The following is a 23,994-nucleotide window of genomic DNA, read 5'->3' on the forward strand; positions in this document are numbered from 1 at the left end:
TATAGGAATAGATATTTGCTTGAAGGAGAAATTCATAGCAAATTGCATCATTGCCAAAGAAGAGTTCTTGTGCTATAACTATAATCATTAATTTTTTTTACTTTTATCTTATTTATTCTGTAAATGGCCTTGAATCCCACTCTTGAGGAGATGGTAGAATATAAATAAAGTAATTGATTGGTTGGTTGGTTGATTGATGAAATTATCAGTTGTATCAAGTTCTTTATGTCTTTTTTCTAAAATATCTTACAGGTATTTCACTGAAACTGTTGTTGGCTGTGTTGTTCCCAAATCAACCCTAAAATAATTCTTAATTGAGGGAATAGACTAGTCTGTGAGCCTCCTTGTGTTCCACTCTGGGAGAAAGGGGGCATATAAACAAATAAATATAAATACGTAAAATAGCATTTTTATTAAATGTATCACATTTTTTTTAAAAAATGCATTGGTTCATGAACAGATTGTTGAGCTGAGTAGGCAAAGTGCGGCCCTAGGAGGACTTCATGCACCTTCCAAGAGTTCTATCCACCTACCTACCTTTCTGGCAACAGTAATGAATTGCCTCTCCTGGAAACTTCCAGAGGTGGCAGTTAACATTTTTAATATGTGACAGGGCACAGTTTTTAACATAAATAAATTCCCATTTTTCAAAACTAGAAGTAGAGTTTTGTCTCCTTCCTTTTTTTTGTTTTGTTTTGTTTTAATTTTTGGTGAGCTGTGCAGCCACCAGAAAGCCCTTAGAGGAAAAAAAATTCTTCCACACACCCACTAAAGTTGTCCACTCTTCTTGAAGATAATAAGAGTGTATCATAAAAGTTCCAGTCTTAAATTTTTAATATTATGATAAACTTGTACCATTTGTTGAAAGGTTTATGTTAACATTTCTGATATCTGTATAATTTAAAATGTGACAATTCATTGATCTCTAAAAATACAATTTTCTGTGACAGCTCACCATGCCTTCGCCTATGCCTGAATACCTGAACGTACATTATATTTGTGAGTCAGCCTCCAGATTGCTATTCTTATCTATGCACTGGGCACGTTCTATTCCTTCCTTTCAAGCTCTGGGGTGAGTATTGAGGGGTTGACTCAATATAATCAAGGGTCATTTCAGTGTATTTGTGTTTTGTATGGCTGCATACATGTAGTGGGGGAAGAGGTGTACATTTTTTTTTTTTTGGCTGGTTTTGCTGGCCAAGCACTAATTATGATTAGTATTGTCACCTACCAGTCTTGGTGCCAGCATGAACTATTCCCAGTGTTCTCCCAGTAAGTAGAGCTTATGTGCCAGGGCTTGAAAGCATCTCGCTGTCTTTCAAGCAGCACCTCCCAATTTCTCTCATTAAACATTTTATCTTCTAGACCTAGACTCTGGACTTGACAGTCTGACTTTTCACGATCAAGATGTTTTGGGAACCTTAGCCAAAGACAGGCAATCCCAAACCTTCTTGCAAACTTTTTGATTTGAACAGTGATGAAGATCACCTGCCCCTAGCTGTGGACCCACTTCTGACAAACATAGGGGTGGCATCTGAGTGCAGCATTTAGGCACCACACACTCTGATGCCACTGGGAAGCCACATTGCTGACTACATGTGCAGTGGCTTCATGGCACTTCAGCGGATGTTTACATGCGCCACACTTCCAGAAAGCTGTAGTGGCAGCAAGGGTGCCCTTTTTCCATCCCAAAAAAGGAGTGGCATTTTGCCATTTTTGAGCCAGAAAAATGCCAGATCGGGGCCATGGCATGCAGGTGCCACGTCCCCGATCTAGTGCTCAAAGGGGCGGCATGATATCACCCCTTTAGAGCCATCTGTTTTGGCCAATAATAAGCAGCTACTTCAACTCAGAAGTTTTCCAAAGGGTGGCACTACAGTTGTTATGTTAAATAGAATGGTTGAAGCCTGCATATTTTTTTTGTATAGTCATAAGAAATGGATCCATTTTGAAAGAGGTAGTGAGTCTGTGTTCTTCATATATGGCTGCTTATATTATGTTCTTCTATAGCAGGTCCAGCTGAGACTTACTATCAGCAAAGGAACATGAGCATGAATTATCTGTCGTTCAAGCAAATCATGTTTATATTTATTGTTATTTAAAGCTTAAGGACCAAATTTAGGTATGAAGGCACAGACCATAAAGCTTAATCCATTCCCTGTCTTCAGATGTTTTCCTCTTAATAAAGCACTTACAAACATTTATTTTCTCCAGTGTTGCTATGCTAGACATCTACAGCTGTGCTGAAGTTTGAGTGGATCTCTACCAGCTCAGATAGAGTGGACAAAATACTTCAGCTGAAGGGAGACACTATTATTCCCCCATGCTAACAGGTCCCTCTTTTGTGAGAGTCTTCCAGTATTGATTCTTGGTTTGTGAATAATACTACTGAGAATAAAATTACTGGGAAATACCTGGAAAAACTTTTATTAGAGTAATACATTAGGAAGTGACCGGAGGGTCATCTAGACCAACACTGTATCCATATAATAGTATCTTGTAGATCATCTCAATCTAGAACGGAATGAGTTCCAGATTTGAATGCAATGGGGCTGACATTCCTAGCTTTTTTTCCACATGGTACCCCTACCAGCCCCTAAGATTGCTACACAGAGGACTTTGGAACTCTGCTAAATATGGGAGGACTGTTGAAAGTGGAAAGGTAGAGATTTGAAAATACTGGCTAGGAACACCTTCCACAGATGGTCTATTCCATGTTCAAAGATCCCTCAGACATTATAATCACATGACAGTATGGTCTTGATTCAGAACCTGATCTATACAGGTACATCATTCACTTCTGTAATTAGATGAATGTGAGCACAGAATTTTCATGTGAGTTTCACCAGAAACATCCATTTCATGTGAGAAAAGAGATCTTGGATGCACATCAGAGAGGCTGAAAAATTGCAACTGTGTGCAATACCTTGTAGCAAACACTTTCATTAATATAATTATTTTCCTTTTAATAGGCAGGATAACAGCATATCACTAGTGAAAGCCTGCTGGAATGAACTTTTTACACTTGGTCTTGCACAGTGTTCACAAGTAATGAATGTAGCAACTATACTAACTGCATTTGTTAATCATCTTCATAATAGTTTACAGCAAGGTAAGATGCATCCCCAAGTATTCTCAAAAAGTGTGCAAATGGGTTCAGTAACCTGCATTGTTTGCTATTGAACTCTGAAGGCCTAAATATAATTATACTTGTTCACATAATTGTACTTGTTCACATATACTAAAGAGAGAACTGATAAGTACATATTCCAACAAAAGCCAAATAGGAAACAGGGTCCATGTGCTGATAGATGTTCACTTATTTATTTATTATTTTTAAAAGCCCAACACATTTTGGCCTCTATCAAAATGATCTTTCTTCAAGGGTTACACTTCAAACAGAAATTTCTAGAGTTGTATGAGAATAAAAGAATAAATAAAATAAAAGCTTTATTTTTACTCTGCCTCTCTGTTAAAGACAATTGAGGCAGCTTACAATTAAAATGAGAACATACATACCTCATATCCCAAACATTCCCTCCCTTCCCTAAAACATCAGTTAAACAGGATTAAATGTTAGAAGCAATACAGTTAAAATAATCAGGGACGGACAGATGGGGCACAAGTACTGGGAATAAGATACTCTTCAAAGAACTAGACCATTTCCAGTGACATCAGAGCTGCAGGTGGAGCCTATGAGTAGCTGCAGAGGTGAAAAATGGGCTCCACTTACAACACAGTTGGGCAACTCAGCTAGATTTTAAACAGTTTGAAGTTGATTCATGTATCTAAAGTGATAAAACAACCCTAATTAAATACGTACTGTTTTTTATTACCTTAGATAAGCTTTCAGCTGATAGAGGAAAGTTGGTGATGGAGCATATCTTCAAACTCCAGGAGTTCTGCAACAGTATGGTGAAGCTTTGCCTTGATGGTTATGAATATGCTTATTTAAAAGCTATTGTCCTCTTCAGTCCTGGTATGTGAAAACATGAAACTAAATCATTTGGCTTTGCTCTGACTGTACATGAGTATCTAGTCTGCTGAAAAGTTGCCTGCATGTTAAGTAAATTGACATTAAGCTAATTTTCTGTTTAAATCATTTGGCTTGGATCTAAAGTCTACTGTACATATTTCCACTGGGAGGAAGGAGGAGACTTTGTTCCCTTTGCCCTGCAGTTCCTTGTTCCCCCACCCACCCATGGGGAGAGACCCTCTTGAGAGACTCTTTGGAATGGAGGCTTAAAGCATTTAGAACTGCAGAAGGAAGAGGAATGACCATATCTCCTTCTGAATGTGGTCCTTTGTGATATTGGCTTGCTCCTCTTATGTCTGGTTTATAGGGTTATTGTTATTAATGACTACAGATCCACTAAGTAAGGTCAGCATATGTTTGGTATCTATGGTGCGTTACAGACCACCCAGAAGGGGTAGTCTGCCACCACCGCCATTTGCAGCGTGGAGGAGCCCCAGCGTCCAAACCGCAACACTCCTCCACGCTGCAAATAAGAAGCGCCAAAATGGCGCTTCTCTTTGTGGCGCGGATATGATGCTGCGAGGCACCAATGGCGCACTCAGTGTCATATGCGCCGCGTGACGTGCGGACGCAGCGCATCTGCTACATAAAGATGGCGCCCCTGTGTGGGACGGCCACCGCCATTTTGTACGGACTGGGTCCGTATTAGGGTTAGGGGCGTCCGGAAGGGACGCCCCTTTCTAACCCAAATACGGACCCAGTCCGTACTTTATGCCCATCTGTAACGGGCCTGTATCATCAATATGTTGTGATTAACCTGTTCTACATTTCTGACGTCGGTATAGAGTGAAAATCCTAATTATTTGATTGTATTATTTGAATTATTTTAATAATTTTTATTTTTGTTTCAAATCAAAACTGGCACATGCTTTGTTCATATATCCCCCCCCCCAATCTAAAAGGCCCTTAGACTGTGTTACCACTTGATGAGAAAGCTGTCAATAGAAGGGAGCTTTGTTTTCTCTCCTCACCCTGCAGTTGTGGGGACCTCTTGAAGCACAAGAAATAGGGAATTCTAGTGCTGCAGTGGTTAAGTACCTGTACTGCAACCACAAGGTTGTGTGAGTTTGATTCCAGAGGGCTCCATGCTTTTTTAAGTTGGTAAATTGAATACCCAGCTTGTAAACCACTTAGTGCAGTGTTCACTGAAAAACGGTATAGAAATCTAAATGCTATTGCTATATTAGAATATCTTTAAATGTCTTAAATAAATTGCTATTATTCCGATAAAGTTACTTTGAATTCTGTAGTTCTAGTTCTTTGTAGATACTGGACAATTTGAGCATAATTTGTTTACCTTTTTGAGAATAAGATGATGAAGTTATTTGTTGCCACCTTATGCTGTCATATCTGGAGCAGTTCTAATTGCAGATCTAATTGTAGATCACCCAGGCTTAGAAAATGTGCTGCAGATTGAAAAATTTCAAGAAAAAGCATATATGGAATTCCAGGATTATATAACAAAAGTATATCCAGATGATACTTACAGGTGTGTATAATAGACAAAAATAATTGATTTTTGCAGTCCATGTTTTACTTTAGAATTGCATTGATTTGAAAATCCTGACAAGCCTTTTTGTGTTTTGAAAACCAAAATAGATTTTTAATGCTAAAAAATAATCTCTTTAGAGAGTGTCACTTCTGTATGCTCTTGTGTATATACAGTAAAAATTCCATAAGCATCTTCTCTTGTGATGTATATACAATGCAAAATATGGTTTATCTTCTGCTGTACTATATCTCCCTACTGTCAGTGTCTCTCCCTATAATCTTGCAGTGTTTAGGAACTGCTCTAATCCAGTACAGAAATTAGCATCTTATTGTGGATTTTTCAAAGCTAAATAAATTGTTAAAGCTAGTGCAAATGTGTACCACTTAGATCTTATAGTATATAGGATTGGGTGGAACAGCAAAGTTTTGTTAGCCTAAGGAAAGAATTCCAAAATTCATCTGGTAGCAATACCTTTATTGTAGTATCTAGGACTGTATCCACACTGCAGAAATAATCCAGTTTAATACCACTTTAACTGCCATGGCTCAATGATATGGAATTCTGGGAATTGTAGTTTGTCATGGCAGCTGAGTGCTCTAGCATAGAAAACTAAATGTTTCTCAGAACTACAGTACCCAGAATTCCATTGCATTGAGTCATGACAGTTAAAGTAGTGTCAAACTGGATTATTTCTGCAGTGCAGGCAGCCCCTGAAATACACAAAAAATTATCCAAGCTTTTGAGATCTTCAGATCACTTCAAGATGTTACAAAAATCAGGTGAGAATAGATTTGGTTGGTTGTGCTGTCTACATGTCATTAACCTAAGATGTATTGAAGAGAAAGTGCTTAACAGACTTACACTGATGATACTAGGTTTCACCCAGAGCCACCTCTACACTTGGCAGCAGGAAAAATAATACAGTTTGATTTCATCATTTTGAAAATTTTGAAAATGTAACCCCCTTTGTAAATGTAGAACTGCCTCTAGCAATTCATTTATAAAAAGAATAGGGTTTATTAGTAGGCATGGTAGAATTGCTTTGTCTCTTGCCTACTTGAAATAAAAATAAGCTGCAACTGGATCAACATATGTAATTAGCATATGAACAAGTTATTACTAAAACATACCCATAGGACTGAGCTATAAGTCTCTGCTTAATTCTACAGCAGAGTATTTAGACTTTGTTGTATTCAGGTTATTAGATTGTCTAAACAAGGTCCAAAACAAACTGTAGAAATAATCCAGTGTGAGACCACTTTAACTGCCATGGCTCAGTGCTAAGGAATCCTGGGAACTGTAGTTTGTTTTGTCACCAGAGCTGTCTCACAGAAAAGGCTAAACGTCTCACAAAACTACAGTTCCCAGAATCCCTCAGCATTGAGCCAGGACAGTTAAAGCGGTCTCAAACTGGATTATTTCTGCAGTCTGTTTTGGACCCAAGTTGATCTTTAGTTCTAAATATGTGAAAATGAATCAATAGTGCATTTTGAAAGATATGAATAATGGGGTGATTTAACATTTGATAATTTATAAATGGAAAACTGGTTTTTATAGATGGATAAATGAAGATAATTTTTTTTCTTTTTGCATGTAAAATTGTGCCACTCTTTTGTCAAATTTGTCTTCTAGGCTGTCTAGGCTCCTTCTCCGATTGCCAGCCCTGAGACTGATGAGTGCTGCTATCACAGAAGAATTGTTCTTTGCAGGACTAATTGGAAATGTTCAGATTGACAGCATCATACCATATATTCTAAGAATGGAGACTGCAGATTACAATTCTCAAATAATTGGTCATGCTGTATAAAAACTAAACCCACAGATTCTATACCATGGCAATCATGGTGATTGTAAATATAGATTATCTCCAAGAGATAACATGTTTTCCTGTGCAGTTACAATGAGAAAAATGAAAGAAGTTATCACTTCCTCCTTACCAATGCATTTGTGAAACATGGTGGGATACTTGAGTGGTACAGGATGATTTACTTTTTATCTGGTTTTCAAGAACTTTGTATATTGCTTTAGAATCTAAAGAAAATCAAGAAGTCGTTCATCCTATTTTTGTAGTTTAGCTATACATAGAAGAACTCCAGAAAAATGTACAAAAAAGCCTAGCCATTGGTGAAAGGAAGATCAACAAGATGTTTTAACTTGATACTTTAAATAAATTAACTTTCTTCCCAGTGTTGTGTTTTTGGTATCTGGTTTTTAAAAAATTCACTCTTTGTCAATTTGATGTAAGTTTGAAATCTTGAATAAGCCAATTTATTTCTGATGGGACTTAGTTGCAGAGTTCTGTATATCTTTCAACTGGTTGAAACAGAACATATTTTTAATAAATGTGTGCTTGTTAAAATGGAAAAGAAGTTACAGGAAAGGTGTAAAACTGGCTTGACATCATGTTAGTGCCTCAAAACAACGATTACTCAGTATTTATTGAGTTAATTTGAATCACAGATAATTGTAATGTTCACAGTTATATTGGCTGCTAATATAAGTTAGATGTAAAGAATTCTAGATATTTTAATTGCATCAGATACTCATTGTGTGTTATTTCCTAAGCCGTTAAATTTTTTACATATGTGGCTTAGTCTGCCAGTGCCAACTAAGCGCATTTCAGTAATGTTAATTTCCGTATATTTAGCTAAGGATTGGAATCACTTATATTTGGCAGGTGCTTCTTTCTTTTAATGATGACATTCAGTTGTGTAACTCGTACTAGAGATGGCTGTCCTGCAGCAATTCAGACTCTCCTTCAAGTTTAAGTCTCAGGTTCTGATAAAACTGGGTATAGTTTCTGAAACATTCATAAACATTTGTGGAATGTATGTGTTACTGACAGCACATAATGTTTCCTAAACAGTAATGATTGCAAAATCTTCCTTATTGCAAATTTGTTTTCATGTTCATTATATTTTCCAAAATGCACTTTGTGATTCATTAAAGGCTGCTTTTTTTTAAATTACTGTATAGTAAAGTTAATCTAGCATCAACACACAATATTCATGTACACTATCATGGGTTGTCCATATAATGCTTTGGCAATTCTCATTTTGAACTTTACTTTCAGATGTTAAGTACTGATCATAGTAATACACCTACTTCTGGTTGTCAGTCTGTGGCCTTTCTGTAAATGAAAATGGTCTTTTATAATTTGAAGAAGCATCAGACTTTTAAAACTGATTGAGTAGAAAATGGTTCCACTTTGTATATTTCAAAACAAGACACTTTACAATAATGAAACAAACAGTTAATTTTTGGTCCTAAAAGTTATTAGTGCAGTTAGACACAGGCAGATATGCTTCATACAAGTAGTTGTAATATATTTTCTTCATGATGTGTTCCATGATCTTGTAATTATAAATCAGTTTTAAATCTTGCCTATAAATAATTTGCACACCTTCCTAATGGTGTCAATAAATTGGTTAAACCTAGTTTTTCTTCATAGTCACTGGAAATCAATTGCCTCTGCATTCCATTAATCTTTTGTATACATTTTTTGTGGTTCACTTTTAGCGTGTGCATCAAAATGTCCCAAGTATTGTCTTGTTGTTGTATAATAACTACTGTAAATGTATTGAAACCTGAAGAATTGTAAATTCTATTTTGGCTGTATTTTTAAAAATAAATTGTAACTTTTAATATAAAGCATTGTTACTTGGTGTTTGTTTTTTAAATCTGTATCTTACATAAACTTGGACTGTGCGACACACTATGTATGTATGTACATTTTACAGCAGTTTGATGAAGAGATCAGTTTCATTCACTGTGTTATTTTGTAGTTCAGTTTCAGCAGTTATCACTAACCATTTTAGACTTGTTCTTTCATTAAGTATTCTTAGTCCAAGTCAGAAATATTTTTTTATATTTAACTTGACTTTAAGTTCTGAAAAGCAGTATGTTTAATATGGCAGAATTTATCATATTCAGTATACCAGAATGACCGTGTTTTCTGTGAGGCTGCTAAGAAGAGCACTCAAAAGCCACCATGCAAAATGCAGCAACTGTTGTCTAGTGTGTGCCTTAGAAACCATATATCACAAGTCTTGTAACAATTGCACTGTTTTTCAAGACCAATTCATGCTGACTTCTCCTTATAAAATGAGTGAGGATATCCAAAAGTCTTGTCATCTCCTATATCAATCCTGGAAGTTGTGATCTTAATTAGATGCCATTTATCTCACCAGCAAGACAGGCTGCCTTGGTACATGAGAACATATGAGTCCTGTGATGGTGGGGGCTCACTCTGGCACAGTGAGATGCCGTATCAGATTATAAACCATCTCCCAAGGCAGGGCTTTTCCTTAGTAGCAATGGACTGTGGGTCTCTCACAGAGGATGGCTAAGTTTATTTTTGAGGTTTAGACAGATGACAAAAGCTAGGGATGTACCTTTGGTTTGGCTGAATCCCAAATAATACTGTAAAAGGAATTGGGCTGATTGAGGGTGATTTGTGCTAGCTTCAGATCAAATCAAATTGACCTGTTCCTTTCCAGAGTGGAACTGTTCAATCTGAAGCAATGTTGAAGCTGGGAGTCTAGGTGCAGTATGAAGTTTTTGCAATGCTAGGTGCACAAGTCCTAGGACAAAAGCGGCATGAATTGCCAAGATTAAGCAGTGAACAGTTTTAAAAGGTGCTATTGAAAAACAAGAGGTGCCTACCACAAACAAGATCCCTGAAGCTATTTAGCTAAATCAATTCCCTCTTTAGGATCTATGATCTCTATAAATGTTATGGAGTTGTTTCAAGTGCATGGCAGGGGATGGATCTGATATCCCTTGAGGTCTCTTCCAACTCTATAGTCCAAAACAGACTGCAGACATAATCCAGTTTGAGACTGCTTTAATTGCCCTGGCTCAGTGCTGGAGAATCCTGGGTCCCACATCTTCCCAGGGGTCCCACCACCCCCCTGTTTTGAGAACCACTGGACTAGGGACAGGTTTATGGTGGCACTACCAATGCTCTCTGAAAGAGAAGGTGCAATATCTCCCAAAGCAGGACGTACTAAAACGAATGACAGCACTTGCCCATAGGGAATCATTGGAGAATACTTGCCCTTAGGGACGCATAAAGGAATATTGCGCATAGAGAAACCATACTTGCGCATAGAAAATCATTGGGGAATCATTGGGCAAGTACTGTATTCCTAAATGATTCCTTTTGGGAAGCCTAGGCCCACATCGAGCCAGGCTCTGTCCTGGAGCAGGAGGCGGGGCCTGGTGCTGGCGACGGAGGGGGCGCTGCGAGCTGCGCTGCCTGTGGAGGCCTCAGAGAGAGAGAGAGGGAGGGAGGCAAGATGGCGGAGTACGTTCAGGTGGCCAAGAGGGCGCTGCAGCAGCTGGGGGGCCACGGCGGGATCCGCGGGGCAGTGATGCAGCTGCTGAGGTAAAGGAAAGGGCGCCTGGAGGAGGAGGAGGGCGTCTGCCTTCGCCGAGGGCAGAGCGAAGGCGCGGGCCTTTGGGGCTGGAGGGTCACCTTGGCGCTGAGGGGAAGGAAGGAAGGACGGACGTTGCTCGCTCGCTCGCTCGCTCTCTGGGCGGCAGGGGAGGGATGGCTCTCTCGGTCAGGCAAGACAGAGGGGCATCCTGGTCATGGGGCAGCGAAAGGGGCACGGCCAGGGCTCCCGCGTTTGGAGCTGCTGAGGGAACATCCAGCCCAGGAAAGGGATAACAACGAAATAAAAACAATACCAAGCAGCAGAAGAAATAATAATAATAATAATAATAATAATAACAACAACAACAACCAGAGGAGGAAATAAGATTATTACTATTATTATTATTATTATTATTATTATTATATTAGCGGAGAAAATAATAATAACAATAACAACAATAATACCACCACCAACCAGCAGAGTAGATGATGATGATGATGATGATGATGATGATGATATTGCTGTTTCAGGTCCAAAACACACCTCAGAAATACTGTAATCCACTTTTGAGCTCACTTTAACTGCCCTGGCTCAATTCTAGGGGATCCTGGGAATTGTAGTTTTGAGAGACATTTAGCCTCCTCTGTTTTGAGTTCTGTTGCCACCATAAACTACAATTCCCAGGATTCCCTAGCACAGAGCCAGGGCAGTTAAAGCAGTCTGATGAGAGACCAGTTAGCGAAGGAAATCATCATCATCATCAAAGATATAGCCATGTTCATCTGTAAAATCAGTGCATGAAGAGATCTTGTAAAAAACTCTGAGATTAAGATCCAAAACACATCTCAGAAATAATCCAAATTTGAGGCCTCTTTAACTGCCCTGGGGGATCCTGGGAATTGTAGTTTTGTGAGACATTTAGCCTTTTTGTCAGAGAGCTCTGGTGCCACCATAAACTACAATTCCCAGGATTCCCTAGCACTGAGCCATGTTAGCAGCTGAGAGATCAACCAGCAGAGGAAATAACATCAACGTCATCATTATATTTATTCAAAGACATAGCCATTGTAAAATCAGTATGTGAAGGGATCTTGTAGCACCTCAGAGACTAAGGTGGAAAACACACTGCAGAAATAATCCAGTTTGAGACTGCTTGGTCTGCCCTGGCTCAGTGCTAGGGAATTCTGGGAACTGTAGGTTTGTGAGATATTTCGTCTTCTCTGTCAGAAAGCTCTGGTGCCACAAAACTGATTCCCAGGATTCCCTAGCACTCAGCCAGGGCAGTTGGAGTGGTCTCAAACTGGATTATTTCTGCAGTGTGTTTTGGACCTAACTGAAAGAAAGCAATTGGCAGCATGAACTTTCGTAGACTTAAGTCTACTTTCCAAAATGCATTTGAGGAAGTAGACTTAAGTCTACAAAAACTCATGCTGCCAATTTATTTCTTTCAGTTAATAATACTAGTAATAATAGTAATAATAGTGGAAATCATGATAATAGTAATAATTTTTATTCATTTCCCACCTTGGTTCAAAGCAAGGTTTTGTTGTTCTTGTTGTTGTGTGCCCAGCATGGCCTGATGTCCAAATCACAAAGGAGTACAAGGCACTGCCAATTGGAGGGCATTCAAGAAAACATGGAGGGTATGACCAAATAAAAGCTAACAAACACACCTATAAATGTAAATGTCATGCTTCTAAGTCACACTCAGAATGGAAGACATTCAAGAAAACATGGAGGACGTGGCAAAATAAAAACTGATAAACACTGTATTCTGCTTTGGTCAGGCCCCACCTGAAATATTGTGTAAAGTTCTGGGCACCACAATTGAAAAAGGACATTGAGAAACTGGAGTGTGTCCAAAGGAGGGCAACTAAAATGGTGAAGGGTCTGGAAACCATGTCCTATGAGGAATGACTTAGGGAGCTGGGGATGTTTAGCCTGGAGAAAAGAAGGTTAAGAGGTGATATGATAGCCCTGTTTAAATGTTTGAAGGGATGTCATATTGAGGAGGGAGCAACCTTGTTTTCTGCTGCTCCAAAGAACAGGACACCAAATAATGGATGCACACTACAGGAAATGAGATTGCACCTCAACATTAGGAAGAACTTCCTGACAGTAAGGGCTGTTCGACAGCGGAACAAACTCCCTCCGAATGTAGTGGAGTCTCCTTCCTTGGTTCTCATGTTAAAATACAAAACACAGTAAAAAAACACATAAACCCACATAAAAGATTTCCTTTACTGCTGAGCAACAGGTCCTTTCCTAACAAAATTTGGCCGGCTATTTGCTTATGTATTGGACTGATTCTTTCTCCTAAGAATGGGGATCAAGCATCTCACAGTAAGATTAAATTAAAAATGCAGTTAAAACACACAGGTGATCCAAATATCAAAACACAGTTAAATTAATGATAGCTTAGAACACATCAGTAAAGAAAATGCAGCATTCACCTGATAAAAAGCCCCTTCTTCCATAACTGGCCTAGAAGGATTCCATGTCAAAGATCTCAACTGCTGATCAGGTTTGTATTGGAGAATAAAGTTCTTCAGATAACCTGGACCACCTCACTTTAGAGGTTATAATTCTGGTACCTTGAATTGTATCTAGAAAGACTAGTAGCCAATAAAATTTGAAATCATTCTGTTTTCCTTGTAACTGGACATGTAAGCAAGTACTGTGACATTTTGATTCTGGTCTTCTTGGGATCTTGTAGGGTGAATGATCTGAAGACCGGCACACTAGTTGGTGTGGATAAGCATGGGAACAAATATTATGAAGATAAAAGATACTTTTTTGGTGAGTATGCATATTTGAGAAATAAAGCCAATGATTCTTTCTATGTGGTTTTGTTTTTTGTACCTTAAATAAGTTTAGTGTGAGGCAAACTTGTTTTGGGATATTAGTCTGTCTTATGTACCATTAAGTTGTTGTTCTGAGGTTTGGATTTGCTGATAAGAGTCCTGATTCATCTTGCCTTTCCTATCACTTTCATAGCTGATTAATTTCTTAGCAAAGGAGAAATAGTGTAGTAGACCACCACCTTTTATTCTCTATACGTCAAAAATATGTGTTTGGTTTCTCTCCTAATATTTGAACCAAGGGCAATGCATTGTTGCTTATGGATGGTAGTACAGTGGTACCCCGGGTTACGAATTTAATTCGTTCCGCGGCGCCGTTCGTAACCCGAAAGATTTCGCAACCCGAAAAAGCCATAGCCGCTAGCGCTGAAAGCTGCGATTTCGTGCAAAAAAGCGCCGAAAAGCACCAAAAATTTTTTCGTAAGCCGAAAAAAAAAACGTAACCCGAAACAGTTTTTTCCTATTTAATTTTTTCGTATCCCGGAAATTTCGTAACGCGGTCATTTCGTATCCCGGGGTACCACTGTAATTTCAAACTGATAAAGTATGTATGTTCACATTTTGGCCTAAATTTACATATTACTCCTAACTACAATACAGCAAATCCCATTGAATCAATGAGATATTGTTATGTAAATTCCATTGATTCAGTGGGTTTGGTCTAGTTGGAACTAACAGTGGGACTTAGGCCATTGTGTTTATGTGTCTGTGTATCGTCAATTAACATGGCAATTTATGGTGATCCCATGCATTTTACATGTTTTTTGGGGGGAAGGGTTATTTATTTATACCACTAACAATCTAATCTACAAGCAAAAGCAAAATAATATACTGTACATTCAAAAAATAAATACAGAAAATAAAGAGACAGAGGAAAAAAAGAGAAGAAAAAGAAACAAACATAGCTAAAACACAGTAGGTCTCTGATCTTCTCCAATCTTGACTGTAATGAAAATAAAAATAAGAAAAAGTCCATAATCTTTCAAAAACTCTTCAGTTGGTTTATTCTTTAGAACCCACATTAATGTGGCAATTTAGGCTAACTCAGCAACCTTACATCATTGATGCTTCAGTCAGTTTCCAAGTTTGTGCAAGCAATAATCTTGCTGCTGTTACAATGAATCAAAGAGGTAATTTGTATTTATTATCCAATTCTTTATCCATAACGCCATTCTCTCAGGTTAGATACCACACACACACACAGGTTTTGTTTTAAATTGCTGCTCAAAGTGAATATGATGCTGGAGGAAAGTTCTACAGAAATCATAGATGAGTGAATGAATCTTAGAATAAATCAAGCATAAACTCTTCCTAGCAGCCAAATTGACTATACTGAGACTATTTATTTGGACATATCATGAGAAGACTTGACTCTTTGGAAAAGACAATAATGCTTGGTAAGGTGGAAGGCATTAAGAAAAGAGAAAGACCACATTATAGGTGGAGCAAGTGACTCAGTCTAGGAAGCCACAGCACTGAGTTTGCAAGATTTGAGCAGGACTGTTGATAACAGGCTGACTTGGGTCTCTCATTATAGATTCTCTATGAATTAAAGTCAATGGCAATTAACAACAATAGTGAAGTAGTTTTAATTCTATGTCTTGTTAATAACATTCACTGGCTTGATTCCTTTCCTTTGTGCTAAATCAGTTCAAACAAACAGAAAATTTGTTCAAAACCAGGCTTTTGAAAATTGAATAAATAATGCATATTAAATCTCAGCACAGCTTCACAAAATCTGGATTTGGAGGAGTGAAGTGAACCTGTTAGTAATTTATAGAATGTGATCAGCCTAATACATTTCAGTTTGTATGTTTGTTTTTGGTTTTTTTATATTTTAGGTCGTCATAGGTGGGTTATATATACTGAGGAAATGAATGGTAAGAACACGTTCTGGGAACTGGATGGAAGTATGGTGCCTCCTGAATGGTAAATCAGTTTATTTTATACACTTCTGTGTTCAGATGTTTTATTAACCTTGTGAAACAATTAACCTTAGAATGAATCGGTTTGTCTGAGGCTGACATGCAAAAGCAAGTAAATGAAAATTTAAGCCTCTTAGTGATCCATCATCCTCTAATCTTCTGCTAGGAAGGCTTGTTCACCATTTACAGGGCAGAGCACAAATCAGGCACTGCAGCTGTATGTGAAAAAGGCAAGTGATATGTTAAGACTAAGTATTATGGTATCCACATTTTCTGCTAAAACTGAAGATCTATGTCTTTTTCCTTCCTCAGTCAACTGTACAGGTGTTCTGGCAAAACTTTGCATTATAAGTGGGACTTTTATTTATCTATGATGTAAATCTGAAATATTATAAATTGGGACAAATTTGAAATATTATAAATTATAGGCAATAATTTTGCAACGAGAGGAGAGTGAACCTAATAGGTATTGTTATTGGTGAGGAAACACGTAGAATACCTGGTTGCCTTTCATTGGCCTGATTGAGTTCCAGGCTTAGTTGAGTTTCAGCCTCAGAAGTAAAACAGGAGTATCTCTGTCACATTAATTATCAGCTTTCTCATGGCCTTCCTCTATGGGTCACTTCATAGATGCCCTGTGGCTCTTGTCTTTCCAAAGCCCCTGACTATCCATACTTGACTTTTTCTTGCTCATAGGCTTGTTTAATGTTTCTTAGGACAAAAATAATTGACAAGACTTTAAGGACATTTAAATGAGATTCTGTATGGGAATATGGTCAATTTTATCAATTTTTGTATAAATGACAGAGGTATTCAGCTATGTGAAAATCACAAAATTAAACCCTTGCTACCATAATTTAACTGTTCAAACATACAGCAGCACTAAATTGAGAATGTCCACATTACAGGGTGCTGCAATTTCCCTGTTCACTCTTTCCACACCATGCCTGTCTCATGAAATACAGTTTCTGTTTTAACCTGCCACAAAATGATAATGGCTACCAACACAAACAATTTTAAAAATGGATTAGATGTTGGAGGATAAGCAATTAGCGGCTACTAGTCATGATAACAAGAAAATTGAAATGGTTAAGGAGTTCCCATACCTTGGATCAAACACTGAACAGAACAGGGGCTGCAGTAAAGAAATTAAAAGAAGGCTAGGATTGGGAAGCACAGCTATGAAAGAAGAAGACAAGTTCATAAAGTGTAAAGATATAAATCTGAATACTAAAGTGAGGATCGTGAAAGCCATTGTATCCCTCATGTACAGGCATGAAAGCTGGAAAGTAAAGAAAACTGATAGAAAATAAATTCATTTGAAATGTGTTGCTAGAGAAGAGTGCTGAGGATATCATGAATTGCCAAAATGACAAACAGATGGATTCCAGAATACATCAAGCCAAAATCCCCCTGGAAGGCAAGATAACCAAATTGAGGCTGTTGTGCTTTGGCCACATCATGAGAAGGCATGAAGCATTAGAAAAGAATAATGCTAAGAAAGGTAGAGGGCACTAGAAAGAGAAGGAGGCCACATGCCAGATGGCTGGACTCAATCAGAGAGTATGCAGGTCTGAGCCTGCAGGACCTGAGTATAGTGGAGGACAGTGGTCTTGGAGAGGTCCCTTCCATGCCGTAAGTCAACCCCGTCCCAAGAGCAATTAACAACAACTAAATCATGATAGTAGTATAATACCTCCAAAATCAAATTCTCTGTGTATAGGTTGCTGGTGCACATGAATGGGAGTGTGCTATTAAACTCACATCCTGCTCTTGAGCTTCCTTCTCAGTTAACAACCAAGCATCTGGTTTGTAACTGAGAACTACATAATTGCTGAAGCAGATTGGTCTTTGGTTTGATGCAGAACGACTGATCTCATATATTTAAATGGGGGTGTTTCTTAACTCTACCTTAGCTTCTGTCTTTATATATATATATAGTGGTGCCTAGTTGGCTTCCTGTAACAAACCTGTTCTATGTTTGTATTTATTTTCAAGGCTTCTTTTCGATCAGTAAATTTCTGTATGATTTTCAATGACCGTATTTTGCCATAACTATCGACAATTAAGATTCTCTAGCATAAACTCCATAAATACCTAGGTCAGCACAGTACAGAAATGTAAAATGTAATTTAAAACTATATAAGTGTATATGAATGGAATAGGCTTTTTCATCTTTCTATATAAATGTACCAATTGAGATGTGTCAGAGTGATTTGCTAGTGCCAAAATGACTGGCTCGCTGATCATCTCTCTTGCACAACAAAGTGTTTGGCATAACCTGAGTTTCTTCCTTTGGAGCTTGGTGGCTGAAGAGGAGAGGAAGTAGCTTGATGGTATAGTTAAGGTGGCAGGGTAGATTGCCCATTGGAGCATTCCAAGAGCACAGTAACTTTTTAGAGTTGTACAGTGGCTAGTTATGGATAGTTCTGTTTGGCAGAGAGAGTGCCAATTATGGATAGTTCTGTTTGGCAGAGAGAGTGCTGTTCAAAAATCACAGATTGAAATCACTTCTAGCTGCAGGCATGTTGTTCTTTGAATTGTGTCAGAATGTTTTGGGTGTAAAACGCACTGCAGAAATAATCCAATCTGACACCACTTTAACTGCTCTGGCTCAGTGCTAGAGAATCCTGGGAATTGTAGTTTATTATGAGACAAGATCTCTTTGACAGAGGAGGCTAAATGTCTCACAAAACTCAAGTTACCAGAATTCCCAGCATTGAGTCAGCAGAGTTAAAGCACTCTCAAACTGGATTATTTCTGCAGTGTGTTTTGGTCTCCAAATCACTTTCCCTGGAACATTCACACCTACAGCTGCAGAGTGACTTGTAAAAAGAAAAACACAACACACACACACACACTAATTATTGAACTCAAAATTCAGACTTCTAAGCTGTAAATGAAGTGTGAAGCATGGTTGGTGAGCGATATGCTGCACCAAGGCAGCTTTTGAGGTGCTCCCCCAAGTGTCCTCATTCTCTCACCCTCAAGTGTTTTTCCAGGTTTGAAATTTTGTTAACTTTCAAATGGCTATTGCCACCACAAACCTTTGGGGGCTTCTATTGATTATTTTTGTCACATTTTGTTTTCCCCTCACCATTTTAGAGACCTTGGTTCAAATCAAGAAGTGATCAGACATTCAACTGTGATCATTTCTTATTTTGAATAAGGGCTTCTATAGGCCAAAACAACAACAACAACAACAAACACTCCAATGTTTTAAAAATGTGGGGGGAGGAGCATGCCCCCAAACATGGTGAAACTGACCATAGAATCCCTCACCCCAAACATTTGGGGATGTTGCTGGCTATTTGGGCATTTGTGTGTTTTAAGCCTCCCCTTTTCTTGGAGTGCAGAGGTGATGGAGGATGACAGTGTCCCATGGGGTACTAGTGGTTGCCTTATTTGATCAAAAGGGGTACTGGAGTCAATTGCTTATATGCATTGTCTTTGAGTTAAATGGGCAGACAATGGCAGTAGGCATTCAGTATTTAAAGTTCAGATATCATTGCAGTTAACCTAATTGAGAATATTGAGAAATAAATGTAGTTCTCCTTGGTTTAATGAAAGCTTAGTACCTGTTCCATCTTAATTGATGTAACTCATATATTTCAGAAAATTACCTTTTTTCAAATTGTCAAGTAATTTTCCAGTCCTACGAACCACTGATCTTAATCTAATTTTAATGCAGACATGGCTGTGAAGCCCAAAATAATTCCAATGCATCATTACAGTTTTGCTGTAGTTGTTGGAAGCAGATTACGTTATAATGAAAAAACCTCATTTAATAACAGATAATTTAGTCTTGCCATTACCATCTTGTGGCCTCTATGGAAAATGGAGGATCCATTGCTGACTTGCACTGGTGTCCCACTTTGCTACATCTCCAACAGTAAGAAAAAGATGTGTATATTGGCCACAGTATTTGCATGTACTGTAGTGGTAAATAATAATGAAAAACAAGTTAGCCAGAGATCATATATGATCTTGGAACATTTCTGGTAGCTTTCTGATTAAATTTTAATGGATTTAATTCTTCATGCTGGTGTTTAGAAGGCTGTTGGAAACTAGTTAGTACAGTTCTTGTAAGTACTGCTGTATAAGGAAGTATTCACATAGGCCCTCTTCATATGTCCCTTGCATGGCTATATCAGATGGGGCAGATGTCAGCATGTCACAGTTTCATTGTCCTGTTTTGAAAAGCAGGAGAAGGGAAACAAAGCAACAACTAGGTTGTGGGAGGTTTCCCCTCCCACAGGAGGATGACAAGAAGGTTCACACATTTTGTCCAAGGAACAGCTTCTGTAGCACTCTTTTTGTGTATCTATAAATAGATTGCATCTATCCATAAATAGATTGTTTGTTTGAAGTAATGTTCTTGTAATATCTCTTTTTGTAACAACTATTTGCCTGTAATGGAATACTTATGTCTGATTAAGATATGGTCTGTATTTTGCACAAGGTACTGTGAACCAAAAACATGAGATTTAAGGAGTTCACCTGACCGATCATTAAGTTATTTAAAATGTAACATTTTTACATTTTCAATATACTATATCTTGTCCATTGAACATGTTTTGCTTCTGTCTGCTTCAGTGATTATTGGGACATATTTATTACTTTGTTGTTGTTTTAAAGGCACCGTTGGCTTCATTGTATGACAGAAGACCCACCAACTACACATCCACCAGTGCCTCGGAAATTCATTTGGGAGAATCACAAGCTCAATCTAAGTGGTAGTCCTGGACAGTATGTACCATATTCTACCACTCGTAAGAAGATACAAGAGTGGATCCCACCTTCTACACCTAGCAAGTGAAAGGAAAGAAGAATGTGGTGATTTGCAAAGAATCAGACTTGTAATGTTGACTGTATCTTCCTTCTGTATTTAAAATAAAGACCTTTGATCAGAAACCTTTTGAAGTCATAAATATTGATTTAAAAAAAATAATTGAGTGGTGAATGGCCAGAAATAGAATATGCAATAGTTTGTCAAAGTAAGCATGTAGTGAATACGTTTTTCTCTAAATGAGAATCCTATGGCTCCTTTACAAATTGACAGATTATTATAACAAGACATTCATGAACAAGAGTCCATTTCATCAGACGACACGTTTATTCTGCAAAAGTATATCCCATAAGAATTTAATTAGTTTCTAAAGTGCTACAAGAATGTTCTATTCATTTTAATAATAATAATAATAATATGTTTTATTTATAAACCGCTATTCCAAATAGATCATAGCGGTGTACAAGAAAATTATATAACAGTACAACAATTTTCCCCTGCTATATACTATATGTCTACTTGTGAAGCAACCTGAGTCCCAATCTTGGGAGAAGAGCAGGATATTACTACTATTATTATGCCCCTTTAGCAGACTTTTGGATAAGTTTTCTAAATGATAGTTCTTCTAGCATTACATCATCTCAGTGAAGTTAGGACACAAAACAGCAGGGGATCCCTATATACCAGGATGGACAAAATGTGGCCAGGCCCTTTTATGTGGAACTTGGCCACCACCCTGGCAAAGTGTAAACATATGGAACCTGAACAGTACTTGTGGCAGCAAAGTTGGCTTGCCAGCATTCTAGCTAGCTGCAATATAGCAAATGCTCTCCCCCCCACACACCTCCATTTGTCAGCATACCTCAGTTTGTGTTTTCCTCCATTTCCCTCATCTCCTATAAGGTTCCATTTCTCTTCACTTCTGCAAGGCTCTGTTTTTCTATTTTCTTCCTATCTTGCTACTTCCCTCTTAGCAATAGCAATGGCAAGAACATTTCTATACTGCTTATCAGTGCACTTAAGCACTCCCTAAATGGTTTACAAAATTCACTCTGAGCAGTGCTGACAGTTGCAAATAACAACAGTTTTGCTTCTTGTTTCTATTGCTCCATCTCCGTTTGCCTCTTCTCCATAGTTTTCCATAGTTGTTTCTGCATTCTCTCTTCTTTTCGTAGACACAACACAAGAAATGCTCTTGCTTGGTTTCTCTCCTTCATTTAACTGATCTCTGTTTCTGCTTCATCCCAGTCTCTATATATAGTACTGAGATGGCAAGTGGCAATATTCAATATTTGTTCTCTATAATCAATATCTAGTTCCCTTAAATGAATAATAGAAAGAGGCCCAAAAAGGGTGAACTTAACGATAGTAAAAGTTTGCTGAAGTAGGAATTTTAAAAAGATGGGTAAAAAGGTTGGCGTGACATATTTTGAAGGTGCAGGATGTCTACTTTGAGTCAGAATAATGTACGGTATGTTGATAAAGGTTTTGCATGGAATGTGTAGATTACTGAGTGCAAGGCCAGGGTTGATGCATGATATTTGGTGAGAGGCCTTTGATAAGAGAAAAGCTTGGAATGTGGCATAGGTTGCTAATATATAAGTAATGAGATTTTGATGTATTCAGAATTCTTTGTCCTGACTGAATTTTTGTATGTTTAAAACCGTTTATATCCAATAGAATTTTGTCAAAGAAAGTCTTTGTTAAGATGTCTATAAAAAGGAGGACTTAACTTTTATTCTTTATCTCAGGGGTTTATTATTATTATTAACCTTTATTTATAAAACGCTGTAAATTTACACAGCACTGTACATACAATCTTTTAGTTAGATGGATTAATTAGGATCTAAATCCTAAACTGAGATCTTGCTAGCAAAATATATTGGGGTTTTTTACTAAATTGGGTCTTGCTTGTTTGCTATTCTGTTCAAGAACCCATAATTTAAATTGGTTTATTAATATTGAATTCTGTAACAGTATATATGACCACTGTTAGGAATACTCAATTTTTTGTTCCTGAATATCAAGAAGATAGCAGTTACTGAGAGCAATTATTCAGGCTTCTTGCCATATCTTTGTTACGATGATTTCAGGGAGTATAGAAATATTACAGCCTGAAGTGCAGGAAGTTGGTAACTCCTGCAGATTAGCACTGTCCTTTTGAGATTCCCCTAGATGAAGAAATGGCTGAATATAGAAGTGGTCAACTTTTCTTCTGCATTGCTAGTGAAGCACGTTAAGTTCTAGGCATATATTATAGTTATAATTCACTTCCAAGCTGTAATACTTTTTGCAACAAAATTGTCAAGTAGAATGAACATGTCAAATGTATTTGGAGTAATGTTTACATGGTGACTGGGACACTGAGCTACAAATCAGGAATTCCCTTGGTTTGAATCTTGCCTTGTCATTATGTGGAAAAGCACATTCTTATCAGTCACAGCACTGTACAATTTGCACTATGGATGGTGAAAACTTATCTTAAAATAGGGGTGGATAAAATTCAAGCCACAGTCTACATACAGTTCCAGCATGACCCCCAAAATGTTATTTAATTTTTCTGGAAAATGTTCTAGGAGAGCAGTTCTTGCCACATGAAAGGTAGTAGTAGCCTCTTTTAGGCCAGTGGAGGTATGTGGGCATTTTTCCAAAGCCAGAAGTTATTTCCTGTTTAAAACATGGAGAAGTGGTGTGTGACTTTCCAAGTTCTGGTAGGGGCTGTGAGAGTCCCCCAGATGATGGTGATGGTGATGATGATGATTTGTATCTCACTCTTTTCCCAGAACTAGGACTCAGAGCAGCTGCACAGTATTAAAAGAACAATACAATACAGATCTGGAGAACTACCTACTTCTGCTTTAAAGGGTTGATGTGTGAATTATTAGTATGACATTTTTTAACAGCTGAGAGCAATATATGCAACATTTTTAATTCCTTAGCTTTATGAGGTCTGTGAAATTAATTGGTTGTACATGAAATTAATACCATCAGATTGAATGTTAATTTACAAAAGATTGTCTTCAGTTATGGTGGGGAATAATTTAAGGGGAGTAAGCAGTTATCTGTCATGTCTGTATGGTATGAGACACTATTAAACAGAGCTGAGAAGTGCTTATCCTGAATTGTTTTGACCAGAGAAAAATGCTTCTTGTTGATCATGCAACACAGCAGAGTTACTGTTAATTTGTTACTGCTCAGGATTCTACATTTTGTTTAAGGCAGTGGTCCCCAAACTGTGCCTTTTAAGATATCTTTGGACTTCAGCTCCCAGAAGCCTCAGCCAAGGTGGCCAATAGTCTCAGATTCTGGGAGCTGAAGTCCAAAATCCCTTAAAGAGCACTGTTTTGGGACCACTGGTTTAAGGGGTGGCTTTTAGACTTTATATAAGAAAAATAACTATATACATAAGATAACTGACACTATTCATCAGTTTTCTACAGAAGATTTAGCATTATTAGAGATAATGTATAAATTCTTTATAGATACCTTTTGTAGTAGTTTATACTTCAT

At 37.8% G+C, this 23,994-nt stretch overlaps 2 protein-coding genes across 7 annotated transcripts in view; both read left to right on the forward strand.

The window, feature by feature from the left end:
- The window catches only part of NR2C1 (nuclear receptor subfamily 2 group C member 1), a 53,305-nt gene extending 45,543 nt beyond the window's left edge, over positions 1-7,762 (forward strand). For 5 of the 6 annotated variants that reach the window (XM_042468293.1, XM_042468294.1, XM_042468296.1 and 2 more), the window contains 5 exons: positions 951-1,072; positions 2,973-3,112; positions 3,842-3,979; positions 5,420-5,525; positions 7,161-7,762. In XM_042468293.1, the coding sequence (XP_042324227.1) occupies positions 951-1,072; positions 2,973-3,112; positions 3,842-3,979; positions 5,420-5,525; positions 7,161-7,335 (681 nt within the window). In that variant the 3' untranslated portion in view covers positions 7,336-7,762. Of the gene's footprint in view, positions 1-950; positions 1,073-2,972; positions 3,113-3,841; positions 3,980-5,348; positions 5,526-7,160 lie in introns of those variants that run through there. The other variant, XM_042468297.1, reaches the window with a different exon arrangement.
- A 2,992-nt stretch (positions 7,763-10,754) lies between these two features.
- Positions 10,755-20,609, forward strand: NDUFA12 (NADH:ubiquinone oxidoreductase subunit A12). Its single transcript, XM_042470037.1, has 4 exons — positions 10,755-10,917; positions 13,626-13,708; positions 15,612-15,699; positions 20,334-20,609. Exons 1-4 carry the CDS (start codon positions 10,829-10,831, stop codon positions 20,512-20,514), a joined length of 441 nt encoding a protein of 146 aa, XP_042325971.1. The 5' UTR covers positions 10,755-10,828; the 3' UTR covers positions 20,515-20,609.
- The last annotated feature ends 3,385 nt before the right edge of the window (positions 20,610-23,994 follow it).

Source organism: Sceloporus undulatus, chromosome 5 (genome assembly GCF_019175285.1).
Source record: "Sceloporus undulatus isolate JIND9_A2432 ecotype Alabama chromosome 5, SceUnd_v1.1, whole genome shotgun sequence".
Lineage (NCBI taxonomy): Eukaryota > Metazoa > Chordata > Lepidosauria > Squamata > Phrynosomatidae > Sceloporus > Sceloporus undulatus.